This window comes from Orussus abietinus, unplaced genomic scaffold, assembly GCF_000612105.2.
Source record: "Orussus abietinus isolate OABI.00-Male unplaced genomic scaffold, Oabi_2.0 scaffold125, whole genome shotgun sequence".
Taxonomy (NCBI): domain Eukaryota; kingdom Metazoa; phylum Arthropoda; class Insecta; order Hymenoptera; family Orussidae; genus Orussus; species Orussus abietinus.
In genome coordinates, this window is record NW_019394403.1 from 215371 (window position 1) to 233695 (window position 18325).

Here is an 18325-nt window from a genome sequence, read left to right on the forward strand (position 1 = left end):
CATTCTCAGTCAGCAAATGATCTTCCCGATTCCGGCATACATGTGTCAGTGTTTCAAACACTTTCGTGCACCAATCTCAAAAATCAAGAAGAAACTAATGTCGTTGGAAATCGGACGCGATAAACGGTCATCCACGAATCCCTTTAACAAATCTTGCTTCATATACGTGTATTATCCGTAAATACGTATAGTATAATTTTTAATGAACTACGTATAATACACATATTTGAGGTTTCCGAATGAGTGAATTACCGTTTACACCCGTTCGTTTCCATTACGGGTTTCCAGTGGAATACATCACGAAGCAGAGGTTTTCAATGCGTCGCTTCTCCGGGCTCTAGTAACGATCAACTTGAGTGTTACACGACAAAACTCAACTATATTTCTCAAAACAAGCGCAACACATAGTATACGATCTATCGTCGGTATTGAGCGAAGCTGGTACATTAACTTCGATCGATACCGAGTCAATTTGGAGCAGTGTACCGACAATCATGTTTTACTTTAAATGCTACGTCCTAGATAATACTGCAAAAACCAAACTCAATTATACGATAGCACACTCCACGCTTAAGTAGTACATTCCTTATTGATTTCAGGGTAAGATGAACGTGTCAGAGATTCACCTGCCAATTTAGGATTAACCGTGAATGCGATTTATTCATGTAAGGTTAGCAGTGTTTTAAACACCGAGAAACTCGAAGATAACTTCTGTGTAGCTTTATTCCTTAAGATGACAAATACAAAGAAATACTTCCGTTTAATATAACTTATAGTTTTGTAAGACCACTGGGTTTGCATTTACCCTTCGCTGTTGGTGGAAGAACATTTTACTGGGCGCTTCGAGTTTATATACGTGTACATGAATCTTTTTAACGCATTCGCTGCAAAGACAAAAGCTCTTCTCAGCGCAATGGTAATATCGTGTCCTTGATAGGATTACTTCGTGATTCAATTTGCAGGAACGCATTACATTTTCTGTTAAAAGAAGTAAAAAAAGACTGACTTATATCGATAATACTAAATTGTATCACTCTTACAAGTATGTCAGTTGTATAAGTACACGATAAATGAATTCGTATTGCACAAATCAATTGAATATCCCATTTAAACGAGGTTGGAATCATGGAAATTCAACCTTCTACGTCTTTCTCTTTTGAGAGGTATTTTGTAAGAATCAATTGACAGAATCAGAACGTTAGTGGTTAAAAGCTCCATAAATTACAAAAAGTCGTTTATTTTGTCGCAATAATATCTTCTTGAAATGTGCTTTAAATATCGATCTCATTTAAACCCATCGTTTTTCAAAGTACAATTACAACATTTTCTAAGTACTTGATTTTGCCGTTTAAAATGCGTCTTGAACGAATTTAAAAAGAGTCTAAATACAAAATTACACATAGTTTATGGAGACGAAACAAAAAAAAGAGTATTATCGCATCATTGTAAAAAAAATAATTAAATGTTAAAAACAACCGTTAAAAGCGTTAAAAATTACGTATATTCATAAATACTAAAGAACACGAAGAAAAATAAAATTGATGGCTTCTATAGAACAAGCAATGAGATATACGAAAGGCTAGAAGGCTGTTTCGACAGTAATAATGTGTAGCAAAATGCATAAAAAATGCCTGTCATAAATTTAAAATAAATTTTAATGCCTGGAACTGGTTTCAAGATCACTTTTTACACGACGTACCGTGAGTAAAAACACCATACCAATGAGTAGAATCGTTACGTTTTTTTTTTGTACAAGTAACGTTACCTACTGATTTGTATAAGATAAACACTACGCGGAAAGATTGTGTTACAGATAAATCAATTGAAAACTTTTTCAATTCAATTCAATTGAAAACAAAGTTAGAAGTTTTGTTGAATAAGGCAATCGGGAAGTATTGATTGTGTTATATACATCTACAGCAAGAAGAGAAATTAAACCATTGAAAGCACGTTACTACTCTTTCTTGCGTATTATATACAATGTTTACAATACGAGGAAAAAAATAACGTAATAGAAAATCCGCATAGTTGTAGAAAAAAAGGACTTGACGATATAAATAACATCTGATTTTGTCATTTTCTGTTAAGGTATGATCTTTTGACGTTCACTAAAATGGTACGTATATATGCAAAAGAAAGTGATGATTGTTTACCAATCCCGTGTACTAACATTTCACTCAAATGGGTTCGATTCAAATTGGATCGATACATCGCTACGGAAGTTGAATTCTCTTTCAAAATATATGTCCCAACTGCGCGTGTCACAAATAACTCCAGGACCAACATGACAGTTGACAGCTTAGTTGACAGCTTAGCTGCAGCTGTCACGCATAACACTTTGATATGAGTCAGATTGCAACGGGAATGAAGTAAAGCGATAAATTAAAAAAAGAACGTATAAAAAATAAAGTAATCTTCAGACAAAAACAATTACGATATAAACATTAATATTTTAGGCAAATTGTGGTCATGTAATGGCTCGCATACGTTGTTTGTATTTTTAGAAACAATGACGTAAAATTTATTAAGTGTGGCAGGACGAATTTTCAAAAATACGTATTGCAAAAAAAATTTCCAAGATTTGTTGGTCTCATCATTGAGGCACAAATTTTGAGTTAAATAGTACAATAAAGTTTTTACTGTCTGTAGATTCTTATGAGGTCGATTGAACAGATTGTACAATCTATAAATAAATATGGTTTCTCGTCTTTTAATAGAAACTAGTATTATTTTTATAGACAAATTCACAGTAATTCTGTTTATTTTTCTTCATAACCGTGGAATCTGTGTGTGACGGTTACTGAAAGGGCCAGCTGTCATATTATTCTCACATCTACTGTACCATTACGAGCAATTTCCACGTATTCGCGTGTACTCCACATCGTGCATATTATCGATCGATTTGAAACCTTAACCGCCTTTCAATGAAATGTTCGTCCGTACACGTTTAAAAAATTATTACGCGTATTTTACCCCTTACTTCATACGGTACTCGAAATACGTGCGGATACGTTATCTGTCACGCTTTAAATTATTATATTTAAACATTTATTTAGTATATACATTACTAATTCGTGCCTAATGATGGATTATAAATATATTTTACCTCGACTGATATTAAATCGAAACGGATAATTTATACATAATCTATTATCATGAGTGGATGATAATGTAATTTGTTGCAATATTTGTCAAAACTCAAAGTTCTCAACTCTTTAACAATACGGGTAAAGTACTACAATGTATTCAAAGATCGTTACATTTATAAAGTCATTTTTAATTAAATGTTTTTTTTTCCAAGAAATATTGGTAAACATAATACATCTACTCTTCACTCACATGTTTGCTCAGAACGAGTAGGAGAACATAAAGTGAGACATTGCGCATAACAACGTTAAAAATACCGGGAAAGAATGAACGTCAACCGTTCTCTCTATAGTTACAAAATAAAATTGATTTTGGACAGTAGGCAAATTCGTAAAACATTTACATCTCAAATGTACTCGTGCTACGAAAGAAATGCGTTTATCTACGCAAAATTGCGTAATGCATCTGACCAGAGATAGTTTTAAGTGGCGTACACTGTAAACTCATTCAAATAATTAAAATCGAATTCGATGATCAATTCTTTTTAAGGCGACAAATATATGTGTATAACAAACGTAAAAAACTGTAAACAAAAAATTCAGACACAAATTAAAATCATATCTAAAGGGAAACAAAAGTGTTTCGCTATACAACTGCAATTTTACATGCAGTTATTACGCACAGAAAATGCCAGTAAACGCAGCTCATGACACACAAATTGAATTCTAAAAAAATATGAATGGGAAATGAATTAAAGTAGTAAAAATGACGTTCTAGAAAAGTAAAATTAGCTTGTTAAAGTAACTTCTGCAATATGTCGAGACGGCTACGAGTTCTGATAATGACCTAATTATGCAACTCTATGTACAACTAGAGAAATCATTTTAAAATTGGAGTAAACCGTAATAAAATCGCAAGATGAGTGATTCTAATTTGATTCGATACGATTCCCTTTTTAAGGAGATCGCTCTCTCGTCTCTGTTAAAGAGGTCAGTCACTTTTTTCAAATAGAAAAAAAAAGATAGTCTTGTATGTAGAATTGGGTATATACTACGTTATTCTATGTATTATCTAACGATTATGAAATGAATGCAATTCGTCACATTAATTCATGTTCAATATACAAAGTAAATTAAAGTTACTTTCAGCGGCCTGCACATTTTTTAGTAAAATCGAATTAAAATTATTTTGGATAATTCTGATGAAAATGAAATAAATAATTTTCTTAATAAACGATGATTAAATCAGCCAACCGTGCAACATATTCATCAAATTAAAAACGTTAAAAGGTGATTATTTATCTCACTAAATTTCTGGCGTGGATAGTCAACCTCATCCATGTATACCTCGAAAGTTTCAACATTTTACAAAAGAAGTTATCGTTCGAATTTTTATAAAAATGACGCAAGCCAAAAACTCTATACATATTTGAATCATCTTGTATGCATCTCATTATATATTTACTGCAACGAGAGATGATAACCGATATGTATATCTTCGTTGGATCTGTAACACCTCCTGAGGAATGCAAAAGATTTGTAATAAAATGTCGACAACGAAGACTAAAATTCGCCACCTACCAAATTTATAAAACACGCATTTACATTTTGTTCTCTCTATAATACGTAAAAAGTAATAATTTAATTTTAATCTTTCGACTTCTATATAGAATAACTAGAAAATGTTTTTCAAAATATTTACAAATGTGATTTATCACATTTCTTTAAGCATGCCAATAAATACGACATACCTCGCAATTGAACTTCTGACGACTGTCTTACGCACACACAGAACGTTACCGTCTACAATTTAGATTTTATAACGTCTATCCTCCCCTAAATTTCTTTCATCCTATTTTTAACAACGAAGCGTTTACTTCGAGTTCGAAATGTCAGGCTACGCGAACCGCAACATCGAATGTAACGGAGGCGTCGAAGATCCACGCGACGATATAATTCCGTATACGCCCAATTCTAATGGAAAAAAAGTGTACATCGTCTGTAGAGAATGTACGCGGGGTTTCGGCTCGAGCTTAAACGAAAAGCAAGACCGGCGCGAGCGGTCCTCGCAGCATCAGGTGGGCCTTCGTCGGTCTAGGCGGGGAAGCACCAACTCTTTCTCGCTCTACGATCACTTGCACCCATGGACATTGACCATGTGGCAGCGCATCGTGTACTTGCGCGTGAAGACGGTTTGGCAAATCGGACAAACTGTGTCTCCTCTGTGTATACTGCGATGGTGGGCAAGGGAGTCCCCGCGATTGTAGACTTTTCCGCAAACGTCACAAACCCACCGACCGTTTTCATCGTGAAGTGGCCGCGACCTTCGCCTGGCATCGTAACCAAAGCCGCTACGAAGTTGATGCCCAACAGGTGAATCGTACTTTGGTTCTGCGCACACAATCCAAAGTGTTTTTCCCATACACTCAGAGCCAGATAAACCTTATCTCCTCCTCTCTGTTAACGGGTAAACTATAGTAGGTATGTGAGTACGTAAGTTTTGCTACCGTGTAGAGCGACGTCGCCCCCGTCAGCGAGACCCATAAGCATGTCCAACTAAGCCTTCAACCAGAAATTAAAGGAATGTCGTTTTTTCTCCATCGAAATGTCCATATCGAAATGTCAAAAAGCTTGTAGACTTTGTGCCTCGTGGTGATCCTCCTCGAGGAGGAGTGCACCCCTAATTTAGCGGTATGTACCTCACGGAAGCAAGCCTCGAGGTCGCCTTGCTCGACCGCGTCCCCTTCGCGTTTCGTGCTCGCTCTTCGTGTCTCTTAACATCCTCGTCTATCGGGAATCGCCCAACGAGGTATCTTTGCGCGTCAAATTTACAAGGACAACGCGCGTCGCCGGTTCTGTCGGTTGCACGAGACTCGGATATATGCGTCGCAAGCTGTTTTCGTGAATGAGGGAGGAATCACCCTGTATACATGTCATGGGAGAAGTCTCACGCGTCGGTGTTTTTCGCTAGCAATAAGAGTACGTGTACTTGTACGACTATCCGACGCTAGGAAGAAGTTTTATATCTTCGAGAGGTTTACGTCGCGAGAGGCACGACGCTTTGATCGAGCGAGCAAGTATTTGCAATGCCTACTTGCCTATTACTATTATCAAAGTGCATACGATCTTGAAGCTTTCCTCGTTCCTTAAAGTATAAACTCCATAAGATTCAAATGAAACTTCTTTTTCTTGGGATGATTTCGGTTCTTAAACAATTTATACATCTTTATAAATTGCCGTTGCCCCTCCCTTGTGTTACATACTTCTGAGAAAAGCTACTCTTTAAGCTGCGGTTCGAGGTTTCTCTTCATCTTCGACGGATAATTGTATAAAAGCATTAAAGCTTATGCCCGTACACCATTTGACGCGTGTAAGCATGGGATGGATTAATTGCAAATGTAAGCCATTGAAATGTATAATTTATCGATAACACATATTACTTTTCCTTATGTTACGATTAGAAACGCGATGGATAATGTACGATAAACGAAAATTAGAGTTAAAACGGTAAAAATCTGCACTCTTGTAATTATAATCAACATTGCGTACATTAAGAACGCCCTTCGTGATGGTTGACAAATTTAGAATACTTAACATTTATGCTGAGAGTTTGACACGATTCAAATAAACATTGCAATGATAAGAAAATTATGATAAATTGTTGAACTTTGTAACAAGGTTAAATGTACCAATATTTTTGTTCCCTTCGGAGATCAACAACGCATTGAGCAGTTTTACAGGTTTTTCTTTATTGAAAATAACTGATAAGATCCAGAGTCATTATGAATCACACCATAATTCGATATATTTCTCAAAGTTATATCGATACAATTGTCCTACAAGTATCTGTAATGCAAATCTTTTTAACTAAAAAACTAAAATTTAAACAGAATTCGATGGGCAATCTTTAATTTAAATAAAACTAATTGTTTATGAAATCGAATGGATTCATTCTTTATTTATACTTGCGGCTTACCCTGGGCATAGCTCATTTCTTTTGTAAGATCGGAAATGGATTTTGATTGAGATGTAACGACTACAGAAAACTATTCTGAACGAAATATAAATTCGCAAGGTAAGGAACACTGAGACTATTAAAAAGAGAAGTTTTAGTTTTTTTCATTAGTTACGTAGGCCACATAAGAAGTTAGATGACTTTACTTATTACGCTTACGTTGCTCGTAATAATAAAGTTCTCGAAGACGATAGTTCTGCAAACTGTCAATTATATCGTATTCCGCTTGTCGACACGTTGGATCTAATGTCACAATCGTATAGGAAGTGAAGTACTAAAGAAGATAAACATCATTAACTGTATTTGAACTGGCAGAGATGCAACGTTAAAACGTTTTTCAGAGCAAGAAGAAAATATTATATCGAGTAACTAGGGCAGAGAATAGGCAGTTCTAGACGAATATGACGTTTATAGCACAAATTGACAATAAGGGCTACAAAATTCACACGAGTCAGAACCACCTATTTGCACCTGTCACACATGACATTTATTGTAACAAATGCAGAAAATGTTTGACTTCGAATACTAAATGAGAATCCGTAACAAAAATTGGCAAATGGATAGTATTCACAGATAGAACTCCGGTGGAAGGGGCGGAAAGCAAATCTCTTTTTCTTAATGGTCCTTTTCAAGTACAGTACTGAACTAACGTACGGTTTCTGAGTTTAATCGCACATAAAAGTAATTTCTGATCGACGGTACAGGCAGGTACAGTTCAAGAAAGAACTCGAAGTGCCCGTGCACAACGGTGCTTGAACTTTACTTTCACGTATCGCTTAGGAATTGCCTATTTTGTATACGTTTTACATGCGACGAAAATCGAACATTCCCGGCATGTGTTACAAAAAAGTAGTATTAAGGGCATTTTTTAAAATACACGTATCCAAATATCAAATGAAATCAATTTAACATGACATTCAAAATCTAATTCATCCGAGGTAACACTGCGACACGGGCATCATGGATAAACCCCAAAAATAAAATAAATGATAGATAAACATGTACGACTGAGGTAATATAATGACGACGTATTTATCATTTAGTATGTATTAAGTATCGCAGTCTAAAAACGGCTTTTTTTATCGAAAGACCTTAACTTTCGTTCATTGTTTTTATCTGCCCCAAAGAAGAGGCAACGAAAACAATTTGACTTAAGATATTTACAATAATTTAAATGTCGAGTGCTGAAAGTAATTGTCATTATATTATGTACACTAATAAATTATACAGTGTAACAGAGAAGCGATACAATGTAGTCTTTCTTAGTAAACGTTATTTAGTGTGTCTACAGTACATTGAATTAGTCGACTGGAAATTCCGTAATTCAAGTATCACAAATATATAATACGGCCCAACTAAACCTTGTCATTATATTATATGATGAGGGACAGTATCAAACGCACATTACTTGTTCGGAATAATCGACCTATTTTCTAAACGTAGTGAAGCTTCGAATTATTTAACACTAAAATTATAACAGTCACGAAATCTCATAATATCGGGAATTAAAAAAAAAAATGGAATCGACCAATTTCGGTACCTTTCAACTGCAATCATTGATAACTGAACGAGTGTAAAGTGATAGACGTCATGTAACACAGTTAAACTCTATATCTAAATGGCATTACTAGATAATACTATCTTGTGCAACATTAATTTTTCAGAATAAATTAAATATCGGTACAACATTAAAATCAGTTGCATTAAAAAAATTGGATTAAGTGAAATGCTCTTCAAATTTTGTATTCATTATTAACTCATAGTATTAAAACAGGATATCACAAATGATTATGCTAAAGTACCAACACAACCAGAGCACCGTGTAATTCTAAAAATTCAATAAAAAATAAATAAGGACTGCAAGTGCACGTAAAAAAATCTCGTTTAAATGTAATTAGACGACTCAAGTAATAGTGTACGCAACAAACCTTTAGGTGAAGCATATTTTGTACAACACAGTATTTTATGGCACAATGTTCTAACGCATAAAGCTTCGAAAGTTCAAATAAAGCATTGAGGCAAAATAAATCACTGTACATCTTGTATAAATTAAGACGGAGTGTTTTAAGGTAGTTAATTGCTGAGGCTTTTTTCCTTGCATCGAACTCATTTAATCACTAGCTTATTTCTCTTTTACACTTAATATCTAGTCACTCAAGAGTAGAGACAATTCGCTCGTGCACTCACGTAATTTTTTCCGTTTCTTTCAATTTTAATACTAAGTTATCGCGACTACGACATAAAATAGTTCTACACTATTATAAATCAATGCCTCTAGTATTCGTTGAGTGAAATTGTCGAGTCATATACCTTAGTAAGCTTTACATATTTCGCGTGTTATATTTATAAAGAAACATCAGGAAATTAACGTACTTCCTCATTGTTTCTTTTCTCACTCGCATATTTGTTTAAAACCGTGAGATCACGAGAAGTCTTCGTACAAGTACAAAAGGAGCAAAGGCATTATTTTTGACTGTTCAGTTTTGTGTCTGGACAAAATGTACAATTATGGATACGCATCAGATGCATTTTCATGTCATAACTCCGACTAAAAACGCGATGGCAAATAGGGCACTTGGTTTGTCCTGTATGCAAGTCCTTATGTAGTGTCAAAGACATTGGATGCTTGAAACCCTTCCAACAAATTCTACACCGAAACAATAATTCTGTATCCGAGGATTGACCGAAATCATCATCTACTGTCGAACCCAAATCTGCACTAGGACCAGTATTACCGCTTCCAGTATCTTCAGCCGGTTCTAAAATAAACAAACATCACCTCTATAAGTGTGATATACTCTTCAACGCGTACCTTAAGTAGCATGAAAGCATAAGCTAGGAAAGAAGCCCGATCAGATAAAGAAAGAATTAAAGTACCATAACATTTAAGCGCTAATCCCAGTTTCCAACCAACTGGAGGCGGCGTTATATGCATATGAGGTAAATCGAATAATTGAATATCTAGGCCATCACACGCTGACGTCTTTTATTTCAAACAAAAGGTTCATCTGTATAGGATTTCGCGTATCATGTTAAAAGTAATCATGATTGCCAACACGTTTCTACACTTTTAACACAGTCTCGATATGTGTGGTAATAATCAGCCAAAATAACTTTAAATCATTGATCAATTTTCAAACAATGTTTTGCTTGTGAAATCTTTCTGCATTAGGATAACCAGAGAATAAGCAATTTTTGATTTTACTGCATAATGTCTAACAAAAAACTGTACAACGTTAAAAAAAAGGTTTATGATTACTGCTGATATGACATTCTGGCAACCGCATACTACTATAACTGTTTATAGTCAAAATATGGGTATATTTGCTCTAAAATGTCTAGGTTCAAACTCCGATGGCAAAGCGTGAATGACTCGAGAGAGAGAGAGAGAGCACAAAAAAACCGTTTATACTTCTTCGTTTACTTCTTGAAATCGAAACTTGACAAATTATACTTTTTTTTAATTAATGAATTACATTCTTTTGTAAAGATATACAAATTTTAACAAGAGAATTTACATTTTGGAAAACCATAATAAAAGAAACATTATTTCATTTAGTAATTATGGTAACTCATTTTTTTTCACTACATACTATCTAATGACAAATTCTAATAGCAATGTCAATAAGTTGAATGAAGTAAAATTTTCGATGCCACGTAGCATAAGTGGAATCGGTATCTTAATTCTGCGGGTGACCATGGTCACGTCAGTGTATCCATTAATTTGGCAGCATCGTAATTTGCTTACGACATCTTTGTGAGCAATCATTTTTAAAACTAAACAATTTCCATTTAACTTATTTGAACTACTTAAAGTACCGTTGGACATAATGATTATATAAATTAGACTTCGATACAATTACAATATTACTTTACACTTGCCAGTGGTACTGTTGCTGACAAAATAATAACAATAGCCTTCGTATTTAAAAGAAACCCTTGCATAAAAGTTGTTTTTTTGAAAAAGCCATTTAAATCTTCAACTTACGCTACAGCAGAAACATGCTAATACACTTTGATCGACAGTTCTTTTTTCAATTTCTAAAATAAGGTTTAAAAATTATTTAAATTAGTATAAAGAATTGAAAACATTGATTCATTTATTTTTAATACTCTTGATGTCACTAGTCGTTAAGTTAAGCAATAATTGAAATGTTAAAATACGGGATTGTTATTAGGAATTAAGTACCAAAACACTGAGGATGTAACAGTACCAAAGGTCCTAAGTCAATACTAGGACTGCTAATTTTGTACAAATGCATTTGTTTAAAGCTTTTGCAGCGTACTGAGTATTGTTTATATTTTTGCAGCATGTCGAAGCCTTAAGTCGAAAAATGAAAGCAGTTGTAAACGATTTGACTTTTTGATTTGGACTGTAATAATGTTACCATTACTTTCTCCCTGTACCTGAATTTCATTTAAGCGGCCTTTAATATTATATCCAGAAAGTTCGCTACGTTTACGATTTTCATCGTGGTCTCCTATATGTATGTAACACCTAACTAATAACAAACATTTCAGTCAACGGTGTTGTCGTCTTTCATCGTAGTGTTGTTGCTTATTACTTTATAATAAAATACTGAACATCTATGACAAGTAATCTGAAATTTATCTTCTCACTGTTTCTCATTTTGAGTTATTTTGTAACCTCTAGTTTAATTTTAGCGCGTTTCGTAAAGAATTCAAGCATTAATATGTAATGTATGCTAAATCTACAATTGTCCTTATAGTAGAAACATCAGTCTGTAAGCAGTGTATTGTAAGTCTTCGACTTTCTTACGCTATTTCGATGTCATGAATATAATAATTTCATCAAGATTAAGATATAGTTCAGTTATCATAAGGTAATTTACTCATTACATTAAAATTAAATCGTACATATTTATATGTATTCGTTCACGGAGTATATTATAATTGGTATTAAAAAATTGTGCTCGAAACGGTACCAGGCCTGCGCGACTGAAGTATATTGTGATGCTTCTGCAGATACGACATTAAATTAATACAATGTAAGTACCACGGTACGTAAAACTGTTTTACATTGTATAAAATGTATTCACAATCCGTTTTTACGTTCTCGAGCATGGCAATGATCTCAGGCATAAAAATATTAAAAATTAATGTTTCTAAATCAGAACAATATTCTAGTGACGAAATCGTTGTTGAGAAAGTGATTAAGCTTAAACATCGGTACATCGAATATCTTTTTCATTTACTGCAAAACATGTCAATAAAAACAACATAATTGAACATCTTATACCTCAAAATGAGACAGAGAGAAATTACAGGATAGTACCTAGAAATAAATTAATGACCGAGGAATAGAGTATTTCAACCATATACGTTGGATTGAACCTTAACTTACATATACACTGACGGACATAAATGCCTCCCCTTCTAACACTTGCGGCACAATATCCACAGAGAAGACATTTACGTCCGCTACTGTACAACAGCTGAAAATGTATAGTGCACCGATTAAACTCTTAGCAATAATCGCATTTATATGTCGTGCTTGCAATGCTTCCTCAATCATCGTTTTCAATTATTTAAGTTTAAAACTGCCCGTATCGCAAATGTCACAAAATGTACCTGTCTACAATCATGTGTAAGCATTCATACGAAAAACAATTTCTGTAGTATTCATTTCTAGGTACTCCTTCCTAATTACATTACAATACAGGACATAAAGAATAAAAAAAATAGTAAGTCACTGTCTTAAACATTAAAATTCCGAAACAGATAAATTCACCGATTTTTTTCCAGATCCTACATATCTGTACAAAGAGTATTTTGTCTTAATAAATGCGAGTACACGCAAGCTTAGTACGTACGCATTATCCATCGGGATAATTTTTGCTTGGCACATTCTACTTACACTGCCTTCCTTAGTCACTGCTAGATTAGAACTATTTGTTCGGAATCAACAAGAAATTTAAATAAGTACTAATTGCCTACATAATTACTATTACAAGAAGGGATCTATCCGTTAATTGGATGATCCTTCATAATGTACAAGTTTGTATAGTTAAGAGTATTACAATTGGCAAAGGTACACTCGATTTGTTATTTCTTCGGCCCGATCGAAAAACTAACCAAATATGTTAGCTCTTCCGAAGATCTTACACGGGGAAACAAATATCGTTCTGGATGCCTATACCGTGAATAAAGGTAGACGTTAACATTAAAGTAAATGGTAAAAAATTCACCAAATATCATTTTTTGAGCCAAAATAATAAACGAAAAATGTATGTTCATTCATTTATAAGTTATATCCCGTTTCTCTAAACGTAAGAACGAATTGGTCGAAATTTCGTTGATAAACTTAACCTGACAAAGTGTAACTCCCTCTTCTATGTAACAGCTCCATGCCAGAGACATCGATACTAAGATTCAAATCAAACCATTGTAGTAGTAAAGTATATGGCATCGAACACTCAATTGAAGTGAAAAGCAATTAAATATTGCTGCCTTCGCGTTATTTTATTATTCATTGAAAACCAAGCTCTTAAAAACGTCATTATAAGTTTTTCCCGAAATTAAAACCGATACTACATATTAAAAACTGGACATTAAAACTTCCATATATTTTGTATGGAAATCCTGGTTGCATCTCTACATTTTAACTGGCAAAGGCCAGATCTGCTGCAATGAAATGCATACTTCGTACAAAGCACAATACNCCCACAAAGTATTATTTGATTAAAACATTTAAACGTAACGTACACTTTTATAAAATGAGTATAAGCACTTTTATATTACTACTGTGTGTTATCCAACTTAGAGAGAGCATGAAATAAAGAAATAAAAAGAAATATAGAGAAATCTTGAGGCACCATCGAGCTGTTCCAGAAAACGTGACGCCAAATCGTTTCACGATCATATTTTTACCGAGAAAAGTGTGGCACTTTATTTGATCCTACCATTTTCTGGAATCGTTTGTTGCCGCTTCGAGAAACGTCTCTAGTCGTGTCTCTCGATTTGCACCTTGATTTTTACACATTTTCATGGTACTGGATTCAAAATTCGCTCGAAAAATCCTATCCGAAAGCATTAACGGCATTAACTCTTCGGTGCATGAACTTGATTTTATTTTCGAATAATCGTAAGGAAACGTATTCGGTCGAGGCAAGTACGGCCGTCCATCGATGGCTAACTAGCTAGGCTAATCCAACGTTACTGGATGTCCCCGTAAGGAACTGACACGGGTACTCGACTCCTCGCTCTCGCGCGATATGCAATTTAGGGTTATAAGACTCGAATTGTCCGGCATCTGGATACGAATACTTGTCTCCCCGTGCGTCCGTTCTCCGAGCAGGGACGTGCTATTAAAGATCTCGACGGGACTCGAGCGATACTCGAGCCATGCTCGGCCGGTACAGGCGACATCGAGTAGGCACCGTAGTGGGTATTAGTTGATCTTAAACGTACGGCGTAAGGGCAGGTTGGTGCTATGGAGGGGGGATGTGAGGGATCGCTCGCATCTCGTGAAATTCCGCGAAACACGGCCAGCGGCACAGACAGGCATTGCAGGGCCAACATTTGAAGCGCGTCTGCCTGAGCTTTCCACGTGACGTGAGCACTCCGAGCCGCTTGCAGTGTACACATACTTTCCCGTGACCGTTCGCTTTGCTGAGGCTATGCGGTTGACCAGAAACGTACGTAATCCCTCCTGGAGAAAATTGGCCAAATCGTCGGTTAGTCAGATCCTTAGAATATGTGCACATGCAGCAACCATTAGTAAGGTGACCATAAGTATCGTGTGTGACCGATCCCAGCACCAACCCGTAGCCGTAAGCCAGTCTAGATATGTATGAGCGACCAATACCCACGTTTAGCATTGCCAGGTGCTAGTTCAACCGCGCTCGCACTGCTCGATTGCTGACCTTCCTCCCACGCTCAGCCGAGCGAGTTCATCTTGTAAGCGAACGATAATCAATTGTCCGTTACCGTTATCGATGCGATCGGGTCTCGTTAGATACTCCGAGTCGGGACGCTCCCCTCCGATCTATCGCTACTTTTTCTCTTTCCTTCCACGACACGGACTGCGAGTCCTCGTGCGAGACTACGTTACGAACGGATAATCGTTTTCAAACGACTCGGCCAATTCGGCTGTCCAATTTCGCGTAATTTCGTTAACGAACCCTCGCATCACGGGAAAGTAGGATTAACTGTGGAAAACGATGTAAGTAATGGTCATGCCATCCCAGATTATTCTCATACTCTCCGGGGAAATACTTTCCGAGAAATAGCACAGTTACGACGCGGAGGATAGTTTTATGAGAACATTGGATTGAATGCGATAAAGAATTATTCATTAATGGTATTCAGCGTGGTTTCCTTATGTTGGTACTAGGGGCTAAAATAGAAACGAGAACTTCGGAACTTCTTTAGTTCTACCGATCAATTATTAATTATTTCAATCATTGAATTTAATGGAAAAAGGGTGGAGAAGAATCAGAATCAAAGCAGCGTTATACGCGCGAGATGTAGGCTGAATGTATTGCGCAGCAGCAGCATCATTACGGAGGTTAAAAATACAAAAGTTGATATAAATTACGCTTAGGACATTATGTCATATTTTAGTTCTTCTGCTTGTATTCTGTGTCATTTTCAAGAGATTGTAGCTCAAACCAATTGTTAATGCTTTAATGTACTACATGCGGAAAGTACGCGGAGAAATATGAATGCCATAAAAAGGAAGAGTTTACATTTGAAATAAAGTTTTTCCGTTTCGTTGCTTTGTTATTTCAGTTGATTTTACGGTTTACTTATATCGTTTCCAACGAAAATTTCCTTATCTTTCTTCCAATACCCACCAAAATCACTTACTGTTTAAAAGACTGAAGCAAAACGGATAAACCATCGAATTATGTTCAGTTTTAGTTCAAATATGTTATGTTATGACATCGATTTTAGTTAAATTTTAGAATTATATTAACATTTAGTATAGAACTTACGTAAGCACAATAAAATCTTCCGTGGGGCAAATCTATTTAATATTATATTATTTCTAATTCCTCAAGGGTATATTTAAACATTCTAAAACCAGTTAAGAATCCAAATATATTTAACATTTCTCCGAGAGGTTCGTATCTTCCTAAACAAGACGTAAAAGGACACCTTACCATTATTTCGAAATGAGCCAAATTTTGAAGAAGCTTAGATACTTTCGAATTCTATAGTTTGACTCATTTTGATAAGAATTATACTGTTCAAGTATTCTATTTTTCGTTCCTTTTAAAGCAGCTTTCCTATTATATGGGCATGCATTCATGAGTGAAACAACGAAAAAAGGCTTATAACGATATCGTTTACAACAGGTTTACGCCTGTTTCCTCAAAATTAACAGTTTTCGAAATAAACGGTTTAACTGATGCCAGTTGATTGGTACTTTTTCTACGACACGCACGCTTCTGAAGTGCGAATCCGATGTCATTTATGATACAGTCTAAAACCGTTAAATATATGCGTAATTCTTTTACTTGTCACTTTGACCCATCGATACAGATTTGTAAATGAATACTTATGAAATAACGATATCAACGACGCACCCACATAAATTACACGAATTTTTGTTAAAAATTGTAAATCGCACTTTCGCTTTTATGTAGTTCTAATAATATTCTAGAGTTACACTGTTCGATGATTTATTTCCTCTTCTTGATAATGAATTTTATGCTACGTTATAAGAGAAAATTTAAATCTAGTAAGTATCTGAATACTTTAATAAACCGTTTTTGTAAAACCAATGAAATATTTATAACACCCGCAATATTTAACATCCTATTTTAGTCAATTCTTGTTTTTCAATTGGTCGAAATACCTCTCTTTCAACTTGATACAAATAAAAAATGTGGGGCATTAAAAAATATTTAACTTAAATATAATTACAGATATAATAAAAGATGTGATAGATAATAGTTTCCCCACAAAGTATTATTTGATTAAAACATTTAAACGTAACGTACACTTTTATAAAATGAGTATAAGCACTTTTATATTACTACTGTGTGTTATCCAACTTACTTGATTTCAATTTAAATAAGGTATGTGTACAAGGTGAAGATATTACTGTCTGCAAATCGAACGTGAATGTAGATTTAAATTTCAGTATCTTTCTGTAAAACCTAATATTAAACTACGTATTACTTGTAATAATACGTATTTACGTAAACTCCTTTTCATAAAAAAACATTATTTTGTGCTTAATGTTGATTATAATGTTTTTAATTTGGTCATAAATGGGGAGAAAGGGAGAAAAGTGTATCAGATACAAACTGTAACACTTCTGTAAATCTTGAAAGTATTATATTTTCAATCCCATTAACAGTATGTATTTCTGTAATTAATATATTTCGTTTAAGTTCTTGTACTTCGAGAACCTATTCAAAATTACTTATTCAAGGTCAACTACATTTTTCAGAAAATAGTAACCAGTAGTCACAATTTAATGTTTACATTTTCTTCTGACAAAAATTTGTTTATAGTACTATTTGATGCAGAAATGTTTACTTTTACCCGAATGAGTGTATTATTTATAGATAAGAAATCTTAACGGTGCATTCGTCATATCGCGTTTATAACAGGTGATTTAAGATTATTGTTTACTTATTACTCCACAAACAACAAAATTCATTAAGATATGTAGTTGAAATATGTACGTTGATACACGTGTCAGTTGATTTTTGATCATGAAATATTTTGCCTGAGCACAAAACGAGATTATATATTACTTCTACCAGAATAATTGAATTGCACAATATACGCTCTCAACACTTATACACGTATGTATACAGGGTCATTCGGCATCGATATGTCTAGTAAGATGTACAAGACTGGTAGAAACGACAAGGTCTACTTTTGAACAGCTGGATGAGAAGAAATGTTAAAATCAATTCTTCGTTTGTTAATTAAAATTATCTGATCGGTCTGAAGTACTATCGTTCAGGCCAATCTTGCACATTTCAAGTATTCCATACTCCTAAACAGCTTAGTATACGCATAAAACAGTCATCTGTACATTGAGTCATTTGGTAATATTTTACCAAACTGATTAAAAGGGTGAATACATAAGACTGATTTTTCAGTCAGAAATCAACGTTGACATTATCTAACTGATATTAGATGTTGCAGTCGAAATTTGTACCTAGCCTTTTTCTCTTGCAATGTAAAATTAATTACGTTTATAGTTCGGTGGATGTTGGATTCACTCCATTAAATA

General features: G+C 34.7%; 1 protein-coding gene across 7 annotated transcripts in view; it reads right to left on the reverse strand.

Moving 5' to 3' along the window:
* Positions 1-18325, reverse strand: part of LOC105697032 (broad-complex core protein isoforms 1/2/3/4/5) — a 36766-nt gene that overhangs the window by 11205 nt on the left and 7236 nt on the right. Inside the window, exon 6 of one of the 7 annotated variants that reach the window (XM_012419972.1) lies at positions 706-5477. The exons of 4 other annotated variants lie outside the window; for them this stretch is intronic. In XM_012419972.1, the coding sequence (XP_012275395.1) occupies positions 5218-5477 (260 nt within the window). In that variant the 3' untranslated portion in view covers positions 706-5217. Of the gene's footprint in view, positions 1-705; positions 5478-7852; positions 9861-13909; positions 14774-18325 lie in introns of those variants that run through there. 2 more of the 7 variants (XM_023432176.1, XM_012419973.2) reach the window with 2 other exon arrangements.